Source organism: Gobius niger (assembly GCF_951799975.1).
Source record: "Gobius niger genome assembly, chromosome: 4".
Lineage (NCBI taxonomy): Eukaryota > Metazoa > Chordata > Actinopteri > Gobiiformes > Gobiidae > Gobius > Gobius niger.
This window is the reverse complement of record NC_136855.1, coordinates 17079174-17101679: the sequence shown is the minus strand read 5'-3', so window position 1 is coordinate 17101679 and position 22506 is coordinate 17079174. Positions and strand designations below refer to the sequence as shown.

Below are 22506 nucleotides of genomic sequence, written 5' to 3'. Positions count from 1 at the left end.
TAGATGATCTAGTACTTCCTGTCCGTATTAATTTCCATTAAGATTAGCTTAGACTCGTTTGAATCATCGTATTTCCTACAGATTCTGTGGTGGACAGTGAGTTCCTGGTAGAAGATCACGTACTTCAGGTTAATGAGTTGCTGTACAGTGTAAATATTTCCGTAGAGGAGACGTCTATGTTTATAAGGATCAGTGAGTTTGTCTTGAAGCTAAAGGCTAACATTAATTTCATTTATATTTTGTATTTTATTATAAAATTTGAAATAGTGCCTCAAATATAAACTAGTCTGCATATAAACCATCTTGTCCTACTTTCATTTTTTTATCGCTGTATATTTTTATTCCATTTTTTATAGCATGTTAGCCTTTAGCTTCAAGACAAACTATCAATCCTTTATGATCCCAGGTGTCTCCTCTGAACTCGTTACATCAACATTTGAATACACAGTAAATGATCATCTACCAGGAAACTCACTGTCCACCATGTAATATTTAGAAAATATGATTATTATTCCAGCAGGTCTGAGCTCATTTCTATAGGAAAAGAATACAGACAGGAAGTACTGGCGCTCACAACTTCAGGTCAGAGGAACTTGCGTAGCCATACTGTGCAACAAGCCAATTGGTGGGACAATGGCCTAAATGACCTTGCGGTTCAACCAACAGAGAGTGAGGGAGGTGGTCACCCTACTTCCACCACTGTAGCGACTTCATGCTGTGACTAGATCTGATGTCATTCACTGCAACACTTTTCCTGTTGCAATCAGTCCAAATACGAAGACCCCGAGTTGAAAAAAAAAAAAAAAAACCTGAATTGGACTTAGTAACTTCAGAGCGGGTCTTTCGAGTCATTTCTGTCCCAGGAAAAGGTCGATGGGCGCAAAGGTGTGCTCGCAATGCTGCATTTAGCTGCTTTCTGTCAAACACTTGCACATTGCCTCAGGTCGACATGGACAGCACTGTGAAGCAATTTGCTCGAGGAATAAAGCCCTCCATGTCTGCCTGCAGCCTCAAACTAACTGTGCCTAGAAAAACAACACAAACGTCTAGATGTAGTACTGTAACCGAGCCGCTACTTTTGTAAATACAACGATCCGCAAAACAAAGCGTTAGCATTAGAGGAGAAGTTTGTGAGTTTATTTTTTCTTCGCATTTCATTTTTATTACGGAAAGAAAGCAACAGAGTACATAGTTTTTCATGTATTGAAGCTTTTATAACTACTTTATAACTCATACGGATATATACATGGATATAGCTCATAGTTTAACAGGTCATTGGTGTCACATTTATTTGTTCATGTGGAAACTTATCGCTTTCAATGACTGAATTTTTTAAATCGAGGTTCGAATGTCCTTGGATTATAGTCCTGGTTGTACATTATTCATTTTCTTTTACTACCTCTCTTCCGTCTACAATTTCCAAAAACAAAAAAAAAGGTCAAGAAGCATTCACAGATATCAGTGGATTATTTCCTGTCCTCTGTCTATGAACTCCAGGCACACGTTAAGTTTTGACCTTCAATGAAATGATGAAGACCTGGCAAATACTGATAATCAAGAACCATTTTAAAGTAGTTTTATATTATATAAAAAAAAAAACTTATGCCCTGCATTACTTTTCCATTACATTTCTTGTTTGAAACACTGTGAACACGGATTTACCCTTTCTGTTTTATACCAAAACGCCTCACTTACTTCTCCTTTAACCTAATTTCCCCCCTTCTCTAGTTAAGTCCTGTCCAATCAGTCCCTAAAGCACAGGGGGGCGAAGCACTGCATCGCTGTACCACAAGCTACTGGAAGGGGGCGCTGTATATAGTATGTACATATGTGACTGTAATGCTTTGTAGAGAAAACAATCACTACCTTTTGCTGAGCTTTTGAGCAGATCTGAGGGTGGTACAGCTTTTGATAAGGGCCCTCTTGTCTTGTGGTTGTAAAAATGAGCAATAAACTTTAACAATGCATCAGGAAATTCAAATTCAATGCAAATTTTCTTTTCTTTTTTTTATCAGGTGGTTTCACTGATTGTCTTAAAGGGGGGTATTATGCAAAATCAACTTTTTAGAGCAGTACCATGTGTTACAATGTTCCACCCATTTAAAAAAAATACCTGGAGCTGTGTTTCGACCCACTTGTGCAACTTTGAGTAATCTTTGAATCTCCTCCAGTGGCTATTCTTAACACCACAGCGGCAGCTCCCAAAAAAAACTCCTCCTGAGGTCCGACTTATCCAGGATGCCAGGAACCATGCTTTCCTCACCTCTTCCTCTTGCTAAGCTCAATCCTTTCGTCGTGAAGTAAAAACACTTATAGCTTCACTACAGCACTGACTGACTTTCTCTTCTTTTTTTACTTTTCCTCTTGCTCACCAAAGGAGAGGAAGGGGGTGGGAGGGGCTTATGGGGAGATTGCATGAAAATCAGGATGTAGAAATTACTTTTATTTTGTTTCAGCTGTTTTAGATCAGCATTGCATCTTTTTAACCAACAAAGTGTAAAATAGCGATAAAGATGTGTTAGAGATAATTAAACCTGCAAAAAGCATAATACCCCCTCTTTAAAGAAGTGATATCCCATTAATGCTCAACTGTGGGGCCCTTGTTGTAAAGTTGTACCTCTCGCGTGGTTCTAAACTGGTGGGTTGTCTCCTAAAGTTTCTTACAAATCACTTTAATAGTAATGTTTATGTTTGATGCTTGACTGTAAATTGGAAATGCTGCATTTGGATTTTAAATTGGGTCGTAGCCTGTTATGATGTGTTGAATTTGGGCCCGCGAAGCTCCCCCAGTGGAGAACCACCTGCTCCAGCGTCTTTGGCCCTGTGTATGAATCTGAACAATGCATGATTGAAGAAGAATGAAACATTGTGACACCAAAACCTTTCAAATACTTCATTTTTAGGTGCTTCAAATTGTCTCTCTAAAGCAAAGAATGTAGTCGTTTGCCAAAGGGCTCTCACTTTTCCTCCTCATTTATTGTACATTTGTTTAGGTTTCGAAGAGTGAATGCCACAACGTAGAGCTTGAATTGTTTTTTTATCCTGTGTGGTATGTTGTTTTTAGTCGTTCATTTTCACCTTTACTGCCAGTATGTGTACAACGTTGAGTGGACTTGGCCTTTTTGTTTTCTCTTTCCTCAACAGTTAAAGTTATATTTAAAACAGAATAAAAGCAGTAAGCTGTATTTTGAAACGAAACCTCGAAAGTCGTGCCTTCTTTTCCATGTGACAGATGACGGGACGCAGCAGTACAAATCTACCATTTATTACATAATACAAAGCCCTTACATGAGTTTGTGAATGAGCCAAAGTCGTAATAAAGCTTTAGAATTGAAATCATGTACTCCACAGCAGTTAACTGACATGCATAATTTACAATGTTACACCATAGAAACTCGTCATTTTAGAACTAGCAAACATTGTCCAAAGAGTCATTGAATAACTCCATGAGCTCCCACGTCTCAACTGGAAAATATATCTAACAGACTGTGGTGCCCGGATGCTTTTCTGCGAACGACAACCCCAGTATTTAACATTTTAAAGTCCGCTTTGGTTTATTATCATGAAATGCACTTGGAATCTCAGAAAACATAGCAGTTTAGACGACACAATCCCAAGCTCAAACGTTACTGTAAAGTGCATATTTAACACAAATGTTAATAACTAGCTGTACTTATCATCGCTTCACTTTTCAACAGAGCCCTTTAAGAGGTCATGGTAACTAGTGCTCTTGCCTTGTATCCAACCTTTATCGCTAAAAGAAATTCTAGTGATACACATTAATAGGATTGCAGTACAGCAGTATGTGAAATTGTCAACACACCCAAAAAAAAGTGACATAGAAAACAAATAAATACATAAAAAAAAACTCAGAAGAAGGAATGTGGACATGATGGTGTCTACATTTTGTGAAAATATAGGCTTAATTTACTACAAAAGTCTGGATGATCTATAAAATGCTCCAATATCAAGAGTCTAGACTTTAAAATTGTTGCTGGATTGAGGTCTAAGGTACTTTTTCACTTAAACATAATATAGAAATTGTTAGTTTACAGACAAAACATGTCAATCTTTCACATGTTTGGTGCATAAAAGGCATGTAGACTTTTTTTTAAACATTTAGGATCTGTATTTCTTAATCGGGCACATACTTCAACAGTAAAGTGAAGATGAGTTGCTGATGAACATATTTCTGTCTAAAACAGTCAACATAGTATTGATTATGCTTAAACATGTAAATTTAAATGTCATATGCGACAATTGCCTTTCCTTATATTTCTGTATTTTTCGATTAGTACGCGTAAGGTGGAGGTTTCTCACACGCTCCATACGCCTCTCCGTAGAGCATAGGAGCATTCGGAGCATTTGGTGGTGGGAACAGCCCTGTCTCCTGGGTGCCGCCCTGGGGGTGAGGATGGTGTCCGGTTGGGTGAGGTTGTCCCATATGCTGAGGGTGAACCTGGTGGTGAGTGATGGGCTGCTGCGGAGGGAGCTGTCCCGAGGGCAGAGGGGGCTGCTGCTGGCTCTGAGGAGGGTCACACGGGTGAGGGTTGGGTGGATAGCCTCCTTCAGGGATGGGCTGAGGAGTGTTGGGGGCAGGGTAACACTGGTTGGGCTGTGGGGGAGAGACCAAGACTTGTAATAGATATAAGAGAAAGCCCTCGAAAAATGTGTCAAAATTAAGGCCCGGCCGGTATATCGGCAGGCCAATATTATCGGCTATATCGGGCAAAATCGGCCGATATCTCCGGGCCCAAAAGTTCTCGGCACCGGAAAGAGCTCAGTCAGAGCTTTAAAATGAGCCCTCCCACAACTTCCGAGGCCTCAGGGGCAGAGAAACATCGCGGTGAAAATTGTTTGTACACCTTTTTTACATATTTTAGTTTATAACTTTTGCGTATAATTTCAGAACCATAAAAGATAGAGACTTACCTTTTTTGTCTTTCAAACAAGCTCCCTCTGAAGTAACTACTAAACACATATCCGCTTCAAACACAGGATTATAGACAGTTCTAAAATGTGGCCAAAAATATCAGTGAAAAAAAAAAGATGGCTGCACCAGATTTAGCACTATGCTAATTTCCATCTTTTATCTCCATCAGTTGATATTTCTATATATTTCTATGATAGAAACCTTAACTATAATAATAAATGCTTAACTTTAGGCTAATTGAGAGATTTTAAAAAACAACATAAAAAAATCGGCTTTTATATCGGCTATCGGCCACGCCAACCCCTTTCATATCAGTATCGGACCCCGAAAATCCATATCGGGCGGGCCGTAGTCAAAATGACACACATCTTTATATACATCTTTCTGTTACTGCTTGACCAGTTATCATAGTACTGACCTGAATGGGTATGGGGTAATTGGGGTAAGCGGGCAGGGCCTGTGGGTGGCCTAAGCTGGCGTAGGTGAGGATGTGCTGGTTGGGGTTGTACAGGATGTGAGGAGAAGGCGCAGGACTCGGAGGGATGTTACGGGACGGTTTCTCCTGCAAGAGATAAAATACTGTTACATTCAATCTTAGTAAGACACTTAAGGGCTTCGTAAATGTAGAGGATTAATACTGGTAAATATGTCAAAGCATGTGGAGATGCCGAGTGGCTACGCTAATGCCCCGCAGCGAGGTGTTGGAGTTCAATTCCCAGCCTGAATGGACCTTTTTCTTCAGATGATACTCAGGGTCATCTGCAGTTTTACTTACATTTTTACATTTTAACAAGAGCCTATTTGATTTATGCTTTAGTAATGCATTAAATTAGGTGTTTTTTTGTTTTAGTTACATGTTCAGGACTATTTAAGACTCTTTTTAGACCCGGTTTAGTCCTGGCTTGACCTGGATCTAGGTCTGGTGCTACTTGGAATGTGAAATATTCTAATAAGGAGGTACCTTGTGTGAAAAGTTTGAGATCCACTGCAATAGACTAATCCTCCAAGTTAGTTAGTCCTGATCAAACCTGGACCAAGATCTGGAGATGGATCCCCGGGCGCTGCACTGCGGTCGCCCACTTCTCCTCACTTGCCCAAGAGGCATTGAAAGGTGGGTAAACTGCAGGGGACAACTTTCCCTAAGGGGACAGTAAGGTATACCTTTACCTTAACATCCAACTCTCAATGCAGCGATAGCTACGTATGACCAGTATCAGGAACTAGTGGCGGATGAATGAACGCCTGAAGTCTTAGACAATACAAAACCCTTAATAATGGCCTTTCAAATAAAAAAAAAAATTGAAAACCTTTTTAATTGCTTACCAAGTCCTTGTAAGCTCCGAGCAGAGCAGCGTTGATGATTCCCAGGAACATGGCCACTACGTTCATGACCACATTGGCCCACAGGAGACGATGCAAATGAATGACGTCCCAACAACTGCTTACCCCCGTGAACTGGAAGTACTGACTTTGGTAGGGGCTGCCAAGGAAACAAAAGCAGTGAAATTTGAAACATTTCAACAAAAGGGCTATGCAGAATTTGACAGTAGATCTCGCCCTGACTTCTCGCAGTTGTACAGGTAGCAGCAGTAGCAGGTGTTGCTCTCCACTCTGAGTTTGCAGGGTTTGGTCGAGGCACGGCACGTCACCTGCACATTACCCAAGTTACATCACATATTATAGACATTTTGGCGTGAACTGTTTGCTGTTAAAGTGGCAATCCTGTACCACAAGATGTCAGCACAACCTCATCTTACTCCACTATAATAATGAATGAAGAATTTCTTTGTTATTATAAATTCATATTTCCTAAACATGGCCTTTGTATGACCTAATCTGAGGTAAACATGTCAAAATCAAATACTGAATTTACTGCAAAACTATTTCTTTGTTGACTATCTACAATTACATCATGTTGTTTAAGTGTACAGAGCCCACAGCGGACATTACCGATAAATCTAAATATCATAAGTTACAATGAATAAATGAAAAACTGAATCTCTGGTGTGACCTCTGTGTAGTAGTTGTCATAGGCGTAACCAGAAGCACTGCCGTAATAGTCACACATGTTCTCCTCCAGCGGCCGTATGTCCTGTGTGTCGAGACAACATGAATAACAAAAAAGATAGTTAAAACACAGAAGGATCGATCAGGTCCTTTATACGATGCATTCAGTATAATCTAGTATTATGGTTTAAAGGAACAGAGGGACGAAACTGGCTTCCATTGTTCAAAGCTGCATACCCCACTAAATACATTTTCTATGGGGCTCTTGTTATATAAAGATCATTGGTGATGGCTATGTGAAGCTTCAGCATTTTACTATAGGAACGTGTCTTTAACACCTGCTTCAGTGTTTGCTTTACATGTAGTTATGTATGAATAATATAAATGCAGCGATGAACTGAGACTGGAATGAAAATCTAACAAGTGTAGAATTTCAAATGGAAGAAAATGTGTCAAATAATACATCTTAAAAACTATTCAGAAATATTACTTTTTGGTATATACATTATAATATTATGAATTATAAAAATGGTGTGTTTTATGGTCATGAGACACCGAAGTGCTGATCAGCTTCGATCATACTTTTAACCTCCTAAAATCTTTAATTAATTTGCTATGAAAAATGTCTTGGAACCGGAGTGGGTTTCAAGAGGGCTGAGCTCCATTCTTTTTTTCCCCAATGAATAAACTAAAAGTAAATGTGTTTTGGACACACCCATAAACTGACACATAACATAACATTTTGGATGTCTTGTTGTAAAGCTGTAATCTGAAATGTGTAAGTACTTTAGGGCCTCATTTAAGAGCTTCCTGAGTGTTGACAAAACATTTTTGAGAAGAAGAGTTATTTGTAATAATCTTAAACAGGACTTGATTGCACAAAGTGGCACACTTACGGTATTTAGCCATAGAACATTTATTTTTGGGATCCTTCATCAAGTTTGCTTTGTGCTTCTGTCAGTCTACCCTAGGGCATCTGTGGCTACAATTGTAGCCTACCACCACTGAGTATGAAGTGAATGAATAATGCATGAAATTGTAAAGCGTCTCGATAAGCGCTATGTAAGTCTAACACATTATTACTTTATTATACATGTGACCATTTGCATGAATGATGGAGCATAATTACAAAAAAACATGTCATGGTATTTATTTATTAAAGGCTTTACAGGGACAGCATTAGTATATCCTTACACAGTCTTTTATCAGACAGTGTATTTTGAAGTTTTGTTTTCCAGTATGGAGCGCTTCCTGTCTTGGGGAAGTAGGAATAGGGAAATAAGGTATGTTTTTATAGTACGGTTGATTCTTTATGATATACGATTAATTCACTGATATTTTTATAGCTCTTACGGTGGTGATCATGGAAATAAAAGGAAACGTGTAAAAGGAAAACCCACCTGTACGCTCATTCATTCAGCTGGGAGCTAAACAGTCTATTCACCTGTAAACCTTCTTGAAATAAACCAACATCAATACGTACAATGGCCTGTGAAGCAATGATCCCATCCACAATGGCACAAACGAAAGTCGCGATGATTCCCATACTGATGAAGATGATGGAGGCTATCAGCTGCAGACACACAAGACAGAAACACTGATTAGGGAAGCATGAATGAAACCGCCCCAAATAATTTGCAGTTGTGTCAAGTTTACTCTAGTGACTGAACTGGAGGCCGGGTCCTTACCGAGAGGTGCTTTATGGGTGAGTTATGGGCAATGTACGAGATTGAGGTCAAACAACAGGGTCGGTTTAATTCCCCCTTATCTCACATCAAATAAAAAGGAAATCTTATTGTTTGCCAAGAGGTGCTGCTTAACAAAGACGTGAATGGGTCCAAACTTCACCCCACACTTCCCTGTCTTCTACTCATAGCGTTCTATTTGGGTTCTGGACACATCCGCCTGTCGTCTATGGGAGCAAATCTGTCCTGTGTTCATTTTGTCTGACATTTTCTTGTTGAGAAGGAAAGCTTAAAGGAAGGAGAGACCCGGGACAATTATCCATCTGCTTCGTCTTCTTCATCTTACATGTTCAATGAGTTTGGGACTTGGTGTAGCTGCCATTCACCCTGGTTTATTTATTATTTTTGTTTTTTACATGATATATTATGACACTAATCTCCACCGCAGACCAGTGTCCAGTGAAGCAGCTGCTGATCACAGATGCCTGATCATAATTTTTTCATGACTTTGAGTTTTTACTGCTGTTTCAGTTTCCCCTCCGGACCACACCTCCTGGACTTTAACAAGAAATTAAAAACTTGTTTTCCTGTTATGGAGCTAAATGGATGCTGTGCACATCAATTGAGGATTATTTACAGCCTCTGCAAGCTGTGCCGCAATGTAATGATTTTGTTTGGAGGGGGGGGGCAGGGATTAACTTATTTATCGTCACTAAAAGAAGGAAATGTTACTTCAGTTGACCAAAACATAGAAAGAATAGATCTTTCTGAAGGACAGTGAAATTTCAAAAACTGTCATGACGTCTGCTGGTACCTACTCTCATGTATGTAAAATGCTATATGTACTAAAAATAAAAATCTTCATTTATTCCTCCTCGTATCTGCCTTTCTAGTTGTTAAACACAGTGGCACCCAGTCATGTTGTGAAGTCACTTTATGAACCACTCAGTCCAATCTGTGGTCACAAAGTGCTGATAATTCAAAGTGTGTGGCCTCTGAATTGAGCTGTAATTAATCTTGATTGTAAAGTTTAAAAAGGATCTTGTTAAAATGTTATATTGACCTGTTTATCTCCTCAATGGCCACAGTGAAAAGCTTGTCTTCATAGATTAAAATGGAAAAAAAAAAAACATTTAAATAACATTTACATTAGCCCTGACATGTTAAAGTGTCTGATGTCTGAAATCTAAGAAATGTCTCAAAATCCAGTCCGAGAAGACAATATATTTTTCCAATACACTTTTATCTGCAAGTGTTGGAGCAGACTCTCCACTTCATTAGCGCCTTAAATGACTTTGGTTTTATGGGCTGTGAGAGAGAGATGAGGCCAGTGGCCGGGACAAGGCATTACTCCTCTTTAGCTCAGCAGCAGCGGCGACGAGAAATAAAACTATACCTCAAAAACCAAACATGGCAGATGACCATGGAGCGTGAATGCTTTAAAACGAATTCAGTGGTTCCACATCACATTTGTCTTTCAAAGTACATTTACTGTGTTTAAGTAGCACGTGGTTCTCAAAAACCTATTGTGACCCGCAGGCACCTAATTGAAAATACACTGACCAAAAAAAAAGTCATCACCAAAAAAAAGTCATCACAAAAAAAAAAGTCATCACCAAAAAAAAAGTCATCACCAAAAAAAAGTCACTTGCTCTAATATTTTATTGGACCTCCTCCTTGCCTCCAGTGTCTGAAGTTATTTGATTTGATAAAAGCATGAGATGTCATCGAGTTCAGTCGGTCTAAACGCTGAAAAAGCCTTTCATCAATCAATCAATCAATCAATCAATCAAACTTTATTTATAAAGCACTTTTCATACCGAAAGGTAACACAAAGTGCTTACAACATTTAAAACAATACCAGGCTAATAAAAGGCTAATAATATATATATATTAGGACTAAATAAATAAATGTCAGTTAAAAGCTAAGCTAAAAAGGTGGGTCTTGAGCTGCTCTTAAAAACATGAACGTTCTCTGCAGTCCTGAGCTCCTTCTCAGGTCGTTCCAGAGGCGAGGGCCGTAATATTGGAAACCTTATGAAGGTTCCAAAGGTAAAAGCAGTTCTGATAGATAAGAAGGGCCAAGACCATTAAGACATTTAAAAAACATTAAAAGAACTTTAAAATCGATCCTGAAACACACGGGAGCCAATGCAGCGATTCTAAAACCGGTGTAATGTGGTCCCCCCTCCTGGTCTTCGTCAGGACACGAGCTGCTGAATTTTGTAAAAGTTGTAAACCTGAGATACTCTTTTTGGGAAGACCAGAGAGCAGGGCATTACAGTAGTGGATACAACTGGTGATAAAAGCATGCATGAGCGTCTCCGTGTTGGCCCGAGAGAGAATGGGGCGGACTGTGGCTATGTTCTTCAGATGGTAAAGACCTATTTGTGATGTTCTTAATGTGTGGAATAAAAGTCAGCTCAGAGTCAAAGATCACACCCAGGTTCGTCACCTGTGAGGAAGGATTAATAGACAGCGACTGTAGTTTGGGTAAATTAACGTTGGGGATAATTAACGTTTCAGTTTTGTCATGGTTAAGCTGGAGAAAGTTTTCTGCCATCCAGAGTTTGCAAGTACTGCAGTGCATGCTGGGAATTGAGAAACAGACTCTGTGACGGCCAATCCATGTGTGAAAATGATGTCTCATGCTCCCTGAACCACTCTTTCACAATGTGAGCCCGATGAGCCAGATCATAAAAGTTTAATGGCTCATTTCCATCAGCCCTGCCCCACTTGGTTTGGCCCTACTCTGCTTGGCTTGGGTACTACAAGGGCCAAGCAGGTACTACAACAAGTACCATTTACATAAAAGTGGGATGTTGGAAACATTTTAGTTAAATGCAGGTAAAGCAGAATCAGGTGGAAACGAGCCAGGTGGCCACTTTTATTTGGTCTGGGAGTGTATTAACATCAACATGATGACAAATATAAGTTGCAGTTTGACCCTCTTTTTGTGAACTAAACAAACGTGTATTTTCACACAAGGCTCTGTTCATTTAAGCATGTCTCATGAAACTGTTGAGGCCTATCAAAAATGATCAAAGCCCACTATTGTTTCTGACCCACCTGTTGAGAATCACTGTATAATGTATTGCTTTTTGATTGCCAAATTGTGAAAATCTGTGAGCAAACTGCACAACTAAACTCCACCAAAGTTCAACTAAACCGGTGTTGATTTTGACATATTTTATTTTAGTTTTAGTCTTTTGACTAAAATGTAATTTGATTTTAGTCAAGATTTCGTTAAAAAAAAAAGTTTAAATTTAGTCTAGTTTTAGTCGACTAAAATTGCATGTCAATTTAGTCGACTAAAATGAAGACTAATTTAGTCGACTTATATTTATAATATTCATAATAATCATATTTAATCGTGGTCCTCGACTTCATGGAGCTGCTCCACATGAATAAAGCTCAGACCTGTTCATTTGGCAGTGAATTTAAATGATCTGAGGCTTTTTCAGATGGTCAATAGAAGTTTGGATGATTTTAGTCGCTCCTTTTCATTTTTATTTAGTCTTATTTTAGTCGACTAAACTATCTGGACATTTTAGTCATAGTTTTAGTCTCATGAGAAACTTTTAATTTAGTTTTAGTCCTATTTTAGTCGGCAAAAATATCACTTTGACTAAAATTAAGATTAAATATTTTAGTCGACGAAATTAACACTGAACTAAACCAAGACTAAACGAGGCCTAAAGACTGAAGGTCTAAATCAAGGCAAGTTCAAGCCAGGACTGAACCACAAACCAAAACTGGACAGAAACTGAAACTGCAAAATCCCACTGACACCAACATGAGAGACACACGTACAGCAAGTGGGGCCAGTCCCACATTTTGAGAACCACCGATTTAGCCAATTTCACAGTTAATTTAGCTCAGCGACAACCTGAGTTCCTCCACAGCCCCGGGTCACGGTCTGAAAGCTGCTGAGCGTGGCATCGCCTACTGTTCAATGATCCAACGACTGATCAAGGTCCCCTGTCTGAACCACCTAAAATACAGCCCAATGCTTTGGCCTTTCAAGGTTACGGAGAGAGAGGCAGTAACTAAGGCCAGGGAGCGCGTGAAGCGAGCAGTCGTAAAGAGAAGAGAAGGCGCGTGGCGAGCGAGGAGAGGACATGAAGTTTTATTTCCGACACTGAGGGGCGAGATAAGACACAGAGGCGAAGGCAAAGTCATTGTGATTTTACAACTTCATTCAGAACCTCAACTTTCTCATTATGTTCGATAATCTCAATGCTTTCATGAAGCTGCTTTTATATCTTTAAAATGAAACCATGGGATTAAATTAATGAAAGTCGCCATTGTAGCCGCCAGTCACGTGACGCCCCTCTTCCAGTCCCCGAATGTGACAACACAGTTTTTTAAGAAGTGTGCAGTTCGATAGCCTACTATAAAAAAAAAGAAGAAGGGAGACAATGAGGGAAGTGTTTTATCAGCACCTTTCACTTTCAATTCAACTGTTAAAGAGGGGGTATTATGCTTTTTTCAGCCACATAACACCAGTCTATATCACACTACAATGATGACGAAACCTTCTGTTGGTCTGTCAATGCAGTAAATTAGAAGAACTGCCTTGTATAAAATTACTCTTTCAAAATGGCTGTAGCAAATGACTTGAAATAGGCCTCTGTCTCTTTAAGAACCTCTGACCCTTTCCGACACGCCCCCTCCACACGCTGTCTGTGGCATCACAACAACACTGCGCTCGTTGTCTCAACAGTATTGAAACTACGATCGGTGCATTTTAATTTTTATTGTTGGAAAGGAGCTACTGTTTATCACTTTGTGAACAATGGCCACACAGGATATTTTTTGGAGACGAACCTTCCACACCGGACGCTTGGACGGGGCTCTTGCCTGAAAAATAACTGCTGTTTGGAGGCTATCTCTTTGCATCTGCCATGCCCTATGGATCTCTAACTATACCCCCATGGACGACACCAGGATCTGCAGGAGCCCATACGATTCAAAAGACGGACATTATCTGTGCAGGTGGACAATGGTTTTTCGAGGTTACCCGTTAGCTTGTTATAATCGACTACAGCTCATTGTTGATGAAAAGTCTGTAATAAACCACAAATGTGTAAAGCCAGGCTCATTGTGTGATCATCGTAAAGGCTGCTTCAAGTAGTTGCTGCTTTGTTGACGTTATTTGTGCATAATATGCTGCCTGTTTTCAATGAATGTTGTGAAGGTGAAGGTTGGTAGCTTGTCGCGGCTAATAGTGCCTTAGCTCCGGGAGAAACCACTCGGCTTCGACTCACTGTAGATGAAATGTGAGCAATAAACTACGAAATCAACAAGCCCGGCTCCGTGTGTGATCATCATAAAGGCTGCTTCAAGCCGTTGCCTGTTTTAGGGACGTTTTCAATTAGGGATGCACCGATACCACTTTTTCTAAAACCGATACGAGTACGAGTACTTGGATTTAAGTACTCGCCGATACCGAATACCGACACGAGTACAAGGCATTTTCTTCAACATTCTTACTTTTTTCACAGCAGATTGGTTTGTAATTAGTAAATGTACTAATTTGCTACAAATTTAAGAGCAGTTATATTAGAATTGTGCTGATGCCATTTATTCATTTATTTTTTAATTTTTATTGCACTGTCCATTATAGACAGAAAAGCCCATGTCCAAAAGCTCCCCAATGCCTGTGCTTTATTCATATATTTTTATTTAACAATAGTATAGAGATGTTACTTAAATGGTCTCTTTTCGTCTTTACTTCAGCTCCGTGTGGATTTTCTCGTGTGTTTTGTAGCAACTTAGCGAGTAGCTACAGCGTTTTCATTGTTCTGCTGCAGCTCATTTTCGCTCAATATAAACATGCTATATGTCTTTACGTTGGATTTTCCGAGGACTTTTTAGTCGCTGGGTTAGTTTTTCAGATGAATAAACCCCTGGGCATAAAACGGCGTCAGAATGGCCAAAACTGCGCTAGCCGCGAGTTAGCAACGTTAGCCTGTATGTTGTAAACACTGCATTAACAACATTTATCTCTGGTTAAATCCAGCTCAGACTCTGATTTAGAGAGCGCAGTCTGTAATAAAGTCAGCTCTATGTGGAATATTGTATTTGCACTAAAGAATTCTCCAGTTTGTTGCTATCGTCTCTCCTCAGCTGAGAGGTGCGTCTCGTAGGTGCGCTGGCCGCTCGTCAAATGGTATCGGTTTCTGGTATCGGGACCTCATGAATGAGTACGAGTATGAGTACAAGCATGTGGTATCGGCCCGATACCCGATACTGGTATCGGTATCGGTGCATCCCTATTTTCAATGCATAATATGCTGCTTGTATTCAGGGAATTTTCCCGTTAGCTTGTCGCGGCTAGCTTGTTAGCTCCGGGAGAAAACCACTCGGCTACGACCCATTGTAGATGAAATGTGAGCAATAAACTTCCAAATCAACAAGCCAGGCTCCGTGTGTGATCATTGTTAAACGGTTCTTTATGTGTGTGGTGGTTTTATTGACTTTATTTGTGCATATTTCTCGTTTTCACGTGATGACTCGAGGTTTAGCTTAGCATTAGCTTTCTCCGGAGGCTCTGTGCATCATCAAGGCCCAGCGCAGAACCAGACACTGAAATAAGTGTTCTTGTCACCGGTTTTAATCCTGGGTGTTTCGGTAACAGAAACACTGATGTGTGTCTTTGTAAAAGTCTGCTGTGGCTCCGGTTCACAACACATGAAGCTAATCCTCCATGATGACTCTGTTTACATCTTAGGGCTAGACACTGCGGGGAGGGGGTTCTGCTGAGGGGCAGTGGTTGGTTACTCGGCTGGTGACGAAAGGTCGGAGGCGTATCCTGGAGGTCGAGGGCGTTTCCTGAAGGAATCAGGCGTTTTATCCCTAAAATGGCCGCCATCAGAGTTTTTACAGATTACTCGAAAATACGTGAATGTGCCAAGGCAACACTTCAGGCATGGTTTTAATGAAGAAATGACTTAATAACATGATGTAAAGCTTGAAAAAGTCGATTTTGCATAATACCCCCCCTTTAAAGATTATTGGCGGTCCATTGATTTGATTTGATTTTTAATTTCAAACACAATTTCTTGTTCTGTAAAGCACTTTGAAATGTGCCTTCTATCACTTGGACTGCTCCTCTCCTGATAATAAATATGTGTAGAATTATATTTTATTTCATTTATAATTTAAATATATCAATGAAAAATGTACTTGTAAAAATAAGCTTAAATATGTTGCTTTTTGACCAGTGTTAATTTTGACAACATATTTTAATTTAGTTTAAGTCTTAGTCTTTTGACGAAAATGTAATTCGATTTTAGTCTAGTTTTAGTCAAAAAAAATATCTTCAATTTTAGTCTAGTTTTAGTCGACTAAAATTGCAAGTAAATCTAGTCGACTAAATTTAAGACGAATTTAGTGGACTTTGCATTGATAATATTCATTATAATCATATTTAATGTTGTTCCTCTGCTTCATGGAGCTGCTCCACAAGAACAAAGCTCAGCTGATCCTTTGGCAGAGGATTTACATGATCTGAGGCTCTTTCAGACGGTCAATAGAAGTTTGGATGATTTTAGTCTCTCCCTTTCATTTTTATTTAGTCTTATTTTAGTTTTTTTTGTTATTTTATCTGGACATTTTAGTCATAGTTTTAGTCTCATGAAAAACTTTTAATTTAGTTTTAGTCCAATTTTAGTCGTCAAAAAAAACACTTTGACTAAAATTAAGACTAAATATTTTAGTCGACGAAATTAACACGTATACAAGATAACTGTAACACCCTTCTTTCACTATAGCCAGTTTTTATTTATTTCATATTTATTAATAAACTTAATTTGGACCTTGAGCCCGGGGCAAGTTTGGGTTGGTTGTCACTATTGTTTTTAAAAAATATGTTTTAAAACAGTCGCAATGCAATGCCAGATGTGTTCAATACACTAATTTGAACTAACAGTTGACATTGACAGGTGTCCAAACTTTTTTCACCTACAGAAAAAATGGACAACTGGGCCGCACTCAGTAGAGGTCAGATAAAACTTCACCTATATTGTATTAAAGTCAATAAATTCAATAACTATGCTTTTTAATTGAATACGCTTAAAGTAAAAAAAAAAAACATCACATAGCTTTCTATGAATGGATTTTCATATATATATATATATATATAAAAAAAACAAAAAAACTCTTCCTCACCCTCCGCGGGCGGTCTCTCTTTTTCCTCCTGCTCGGGTCCTCTACCAGAGGTCTGGGAGCTTGAGGGTTCTGCGCAGTATCTTTGCTGTTCCTAGAACTGCACTTTTCTCGACCGAGATGTCTGATGTATTTCCTGGGATCTACTGGAGCCACTCCTCCAGTTTGGGGGTCACTGCCCCGAGTGCCCCAACGACCACGGGCACCACTGATGCCTTCACCCTCCAGGTTTTCTCCAGCTCTTCTCTGAGCCCCTGGTATTTCTCTAGTTTCTCATGCTCCTTTTTCCTGATGTTGAAGTCGCTTGGTATTGCTATGTCGACCACATATATATATATATATATATATATATATATATATATATATATATATATATATATATATATATATATATATATATATATATATTCAATTAAAGCAAACAATAAAACATTCAATAAAAACCTTCAATTGTATGCCAATTATTATTATTACAAATTCACTAAAATTACCCAAACATACAGCCTCTATAAAATATAATATTAAAATAAAGTGATCATCAAAACGTATTAGACACATAATTTAAAAAAATGTCCCACCAGTTTTACTCCATGTGACAAATAACCCCTCAGATTTTGTGACAAATAGCCCTGAGTGTCCACTTTATGAACAATGTAAACTAGCTAAGAAACGGCTTTAGCATGTTAGCTCTAAAACGGCTCAAATCAAAGCTAACGAGTCTTTCAGATCAGTATCCTTTGTTTATGGCACTAACAAAAGGAAAGCTCTCACTACAAAAATAACCCAAACATTTAAGTTTGGGAAAAGGCATAAAAACAATTCAAATGTGTCCTGTCCTCATGTCTTCAGTCCAAATGAGAAAAATATTATTGGAAGAGAAGAGGAATAGCAATTCACATATTATATATCAGTACCAGCGCACAGCGCTGCTTCTAGCCCAATTGTTTTTATCATGTATTTGAACTCCACAAACATCTCTGGTTGTGGTGCTGCTTGAGGTCATGGGGCCGCGGTCTGTGGATGCAGGAAGTGAAGTCAGTGCAGCCTCAGGTGTCAGTATGTTTCTTCTTTAATGAGAGATCGCTGGTTCTCCAGTTTCAGATGTAGACTCAGAGCTGAAGAGGACACCTGTGAGACTCACGCACCGCTCCCTTCACCACATTAAACATTAAACTGGAGGAGCTGAGACACTGGGGCATAGACACAATTAAAGCACAAAGTCATGCTGACATCGGCCGGACAGAGAAAGGTGATTTGAGAAAATAAACATATGAGTTTTGTGTCCAATGTTATTCCTGTAACAATACTTTATATACAAGACTTCAATTAAATAAAAATAGATAAGTTTGTGTCTGCTGTCAGTCCTACATGAGTTCTCCATCATCGATAAACATTCTTAAGCAATCATCTATCTAATCTAATCTAATCTAATATATCGAATCATATTGGTTTTAGAATCGCTGCATTGGCTCCCCGTGTCTTTCAGGATCAACTTTAAAGTTCTTTTAGGTCTTGGTCCTTCTTATCTTTCAGAACAGCTTTTACCTTATGAACTTTTGCAGCCCTGTGCTCCTCCGGCAGGGGTCTAGTTATTCCTAAAGCCAACAAAAAGACTCATGGTGAGGCGTCTTTCCAATACCACGGCCCTCGCCTCTGGAACGACCGGAGGAGGAGCTCAGGGCTGCAGAGAATGTTCATGTTTTTAAGAGCAGGCTCAAGACCCACCTTTTTAGCTTAGCCTTTAGCTGATATCTATTTACTTATTTATTAGTTAGTTTTATTATTATTTATGTTTATAATTATCTTATATTTGCTTATAGTTAGTTTTATTTCTGTTTTTATTCATCTAATTCTTATTATTTGCATATTGCATATTTTTTAGAATTTCCAGTGTTTCCTCTGAGGGAGCCCTGTATGTAGACTAATGTGTTCTCTGTGTCCAGCAGACTTCAGACTGGACCCCGGTCTCAAGGTGCCGTCATGCTCTGAACCTGTGCAGATACTGGATTAGGGTAAACATTGTTGATTCTAGCACTCACTCAGCAATATAGTTTTCTAACAGTTTCACATTAGCTTCTTAGGATAAAAAACACACTCCTCTAACTGCACCGGTATATACTCGGCCAGCTACCAAGCAAAGATCATTAGGGCGGCACAGTAGTGCAGTGGTTAGCACTCGTGCTTCACAGCTGGAAGGTCTTGGGTTTGATTCCCACCTGTACGGGGCATTTCTGTGTGGAGTTTGCTTGTTCACTCCGTGTCTGCGTAGGTTTCCTCTGGGTACTCCGGTTTCCCCTACCACTAAAACATATACAATAAGTTCCACTCTGGGGCCAGGACTCCCTGTAAAAGAGATTCTTAATCTCAGTGGGACTTTCCTGGTTAAATAAAGGTCAAATAAAGAAATGCTGACAAAGCTTCTGAGAGGTGAAACCTCCAACACTTTAACTACCAAGTAAAGATGATAGCTTAAGAAATCTACGATTGAATACAAATATAAGACATCAGGTTTGATTGTGTTGATTTTAGGGACAGAAGTGTGGCTGTCACCTAAGGACCCTGGATCACCCTAACACACACCACATTCTGTGCAGTGTTCAGAGCTGAGACTAAATTGTTGAACAGTGGCTTAGTGGTTGGTAACTCACAGTGAGCAGGTCCTGGGTTTCAATTCTGGACCGGAGGGGGTCTTTCTCTGTGGCGTTTACATGTTGTCCCTGGTTTCCCCCGGGTAGTCTACTCCCGTTTCCCCTACCTCGAAGAAATACTGTTCAGGTTAACCCATTGACAACGCACAAAGTCACCTTGGCTCGCAATGATCAACATGATTTTATTGTATGTCAAATTATGCATTTAAGTTAACTTTGACCTTTGACTCTGTGAACAAAACCTCTAACCAGTGAGAACTGCCATATTACGGAATATTGAAAATAATATATATTGTTGTTAATTTGTTTGCCTTCTTTTTCATCGGGGATGACCACAGTAAAACAGTTGTATGATGATTATAGGCACGCTTTTCTGGCAACAGCCTGCCTCGTCACAACCATCCACATCATTACCATGACAAGAAGCAACAGTTTCAACAATAGTTCAGCTTCTGCGAGGGATCGAACAAAAACCCATTTCACTCCACTGCTGCCCCTCATGTTACAAAATAATTACTCACTATTACAATAAATAACTAGTTCTCCTTCGACCTTGAATCCAAGTAAGTATTATTTCACGAAAATTCAATATATACATAGGCAAATGTCACCAAAACATTTTTAATAAATCTTTTAAATCCATTCTGTATTTGTCAAACCACTGCCTCTTGCTCATTCACAGCTCATGAAACTTATGAACACATTACACTCATCACAGAGCAGTACCATTGGCCTCAGTTCTAGCGCGCGGTAACACAAGCCGCGGTGATCTGAGACTCAACACGGACATAAAAAATTCACTACGCAAAAGACTCAAGTAGCAGCACCGAGAGAGGAACAGGACAAAAAAATCCAACTCACAGACAGTAATTACTACTACACCATATAGCGAGTGAAAATAGTTATGTTTTACATGTTGGCAGGGAGCTTCTTTGATCTTTCCATGTTCTTGGTTCTTGATGATCAAAAAAATAATAAAAATCTCTCAAAATGTGCCAGGTTTTTAGCCAGAAAAATCCCACTGAGATTCAGAATCTCTTTTTCAAGGAACCACAGATGGAAGCCTATTGTATGTGTTTTTGTTGGTAGGGGAAACTGTAGCAGACACTGTGAGAACATGCACGTTTCACGCAGACAAGCTTCCACCTGATTCAGGAATAAAATCTGGGACAAGTGCAGCGATACCTTGTATTTAACTTTGTTAGTCCAGTTACAGATACTACACTGAGAAAACAGCAGTATTGGAAAGAAGACCCACTCAACAAAGTTACTTGTTGAAAAATAAGTTAATTATTGCTATGTCATACAATTATGATTGTTGTCGTCCAGCCTTGCACTGCAAGATGAATTCCTGCATTTTGATTTCACAAACTCATACCCGTCTTGAAAGAGTCCGATCTCCAACAATCGGCTTGAATACTCTGGGATTTCAGACCAATCCGGGAGTAGGTGTTCATGCACACACGTATATGTGTAAAATGTGTGTATGTGTGTGCATAAATAAATCATAAATCAAATCCAGTGATGTTTATGCTCTTCTCTCACAAGTGGCCACTCTTGTGCGGACCATTTTTAGCAACGCATCATTGTCAAACTCCAATTCTAATCGAATTCCTCCCTGCGTCACTGGGCCCGAACCAATCACATTCAAACCACAACCTGAGGTCATGTGTCCTCCAAGCAAGAGCTAAAACAACAATAATCACGTTTACCCATTGATCTTAATGAAGTCATTTCCTACAAATTCACAAAGTCAGTCATTACAGCTAGGACCAGTTAACAGGAAAGAGATATTTTAGAGGGTAATAGCCTGGTATTATGTCGGGACAATTGTTTCTTGACTAATCTATTGCCCGCAAGGTTTGTAACCTGAACTATATTTATGTGTCACAGAGCAAACCTTGACTGAATCCTAACGGCTACTCTAAGGAGGAAAAAACAATGCATCAATTATTATAGAGGTTCATCTAAAATGTATCATGTATCAATCATGTATCAATGCATATCACTCTGCCCATTGCCTAATAATCTTATCCAGGAGTTTCAATAGGATTTCAAAGCCTCTTTTACAGTGGTCAGTGCTGTGTTAGGCCTTTCAGCTGGACGACCGCGAACCCTCTGTGAAATATACAAATTTGGAGAAAGTTGAGGACACTCACCATTGGCCGACGGTTTTCTACCAGATGGAGAGCGACGATGCCAAGGAAAGCCCCAAAGCTCATCTAAAAACAACATCTTTATTTTAGCAGATGATAAAAGAGTCATGCAATAAGTTCAATAATGAATCCTCAAATATGTAGAGCTTTCAGACTGGCCTCTTGATAATCTGTACATGATTCAGCCTTTTTGAGCAGCTCATCACTGAAAAACCTTTTGTCCTCATCTGATTTTCCTGTTTGGTTGAGGGGCTTCACATACACACTATACTGGCAACACACCCACAGAAGCACTATGATGTTCCACTCTGGCTCACCGTGATGCCAGAATAAAATCCCGCCACTGTCACGTTGTCGGTGCGAGTGGCCGCGAGGAACCCGACGGTGAGGATCATCAGAGACAGGAAGAGCAGAGCCGAAGTGACCCACAGAACCGTCTTGCCCCGCCGGAAGTACTGGACCACTGGGACAAAGGGGAGCAAAGGAGTGAGACGCTGGCCATAGATACTGGGACACTTAAAGAGAAAATAAGAGTAGTTATGAAGTTATTACACATTGTAGTTATTGTGAGGCTTTGTCATTCAGTAGATCTCATCATGAGTCTATGGAGATACCAAACATATCAGATCCTCACATATCCATATACCATTCATTTCAGAAAGCCTTTTTACCAAACATCCACACAATAGTTTAAACTTTACAGACATTTACAAAGCAGTTCCACACAATTGGCTTTTAACATCACTGTCTTACCGTCAGTGTCCACTGTTTCAGCTCCATTTTGTTGAGGAGCCTGTGGAGTTTGAGGAGTTTCTGGTTGAGGCATTTTGGGAAAGCTTTGAATTTAAAAAGGTGCGTGTTCGTCTTTGGTCCACGGGTATCACTCAGCCCGTATCCTTCACCGA

At 39.5% G+C, this 22506-nt stretch overlaps 1 protein-coding gene across 1 annotated transcript; it reads right to left on the bottom strand.

The window, feature by feature from the left end:
• Positions 1–4277: 4277 nt before the first annotated feature.
• Positions 4278–22440, bottom strand: tmem255b (transmembrane protein 255B). Its single transcript, XM_079555198.1, has 9 exons — positions 22355–22440; positions 21919–22064; positions 21605–21667; positions 8424–8513; positions 6945–7025; positions 6497–6582; positions 6257–6413; positions 5352–5495; positions 4278–4615 (listed from the first exon to the last, which is right to left on the bottom strand). The coding sequence occupies exons 1-9, from the start codon at positions 22425–22427 to the stop codon at positions 4292–4294; spliced, it is 1164 nt and encodes a 387-aa protein (XP_079411324.1). The 5' UTR covers positions 22428–22440; the 3' UTR covers positions 4278–4291.
• Between the last annotated feature and the right edge of the window lie 66 nt (positions 22441–22506).

Coding starts and splice junctions, on each gene's coding strand:
- tmem255b (XM_079555198.1), bottom strand. CDS start 22,427: ATGCCTCAACCAGAAACTCCTCAAACTCCACAGGCTCCTCAACAAAAT. Junction 7,026..8,423: donor TCATTGCTTCACAGGCCATT/GTACGTATTGAT, acceptor CTCGACACACAG/GACATACGGCCGCTGGAGGA. Junction 6,583..6,944: donor ATGACAACTACTACACAGAG/GTCACACCAGAG, acceptor GGTAATGTGCAG/GTGACGTGCCGTGCCTCGAC.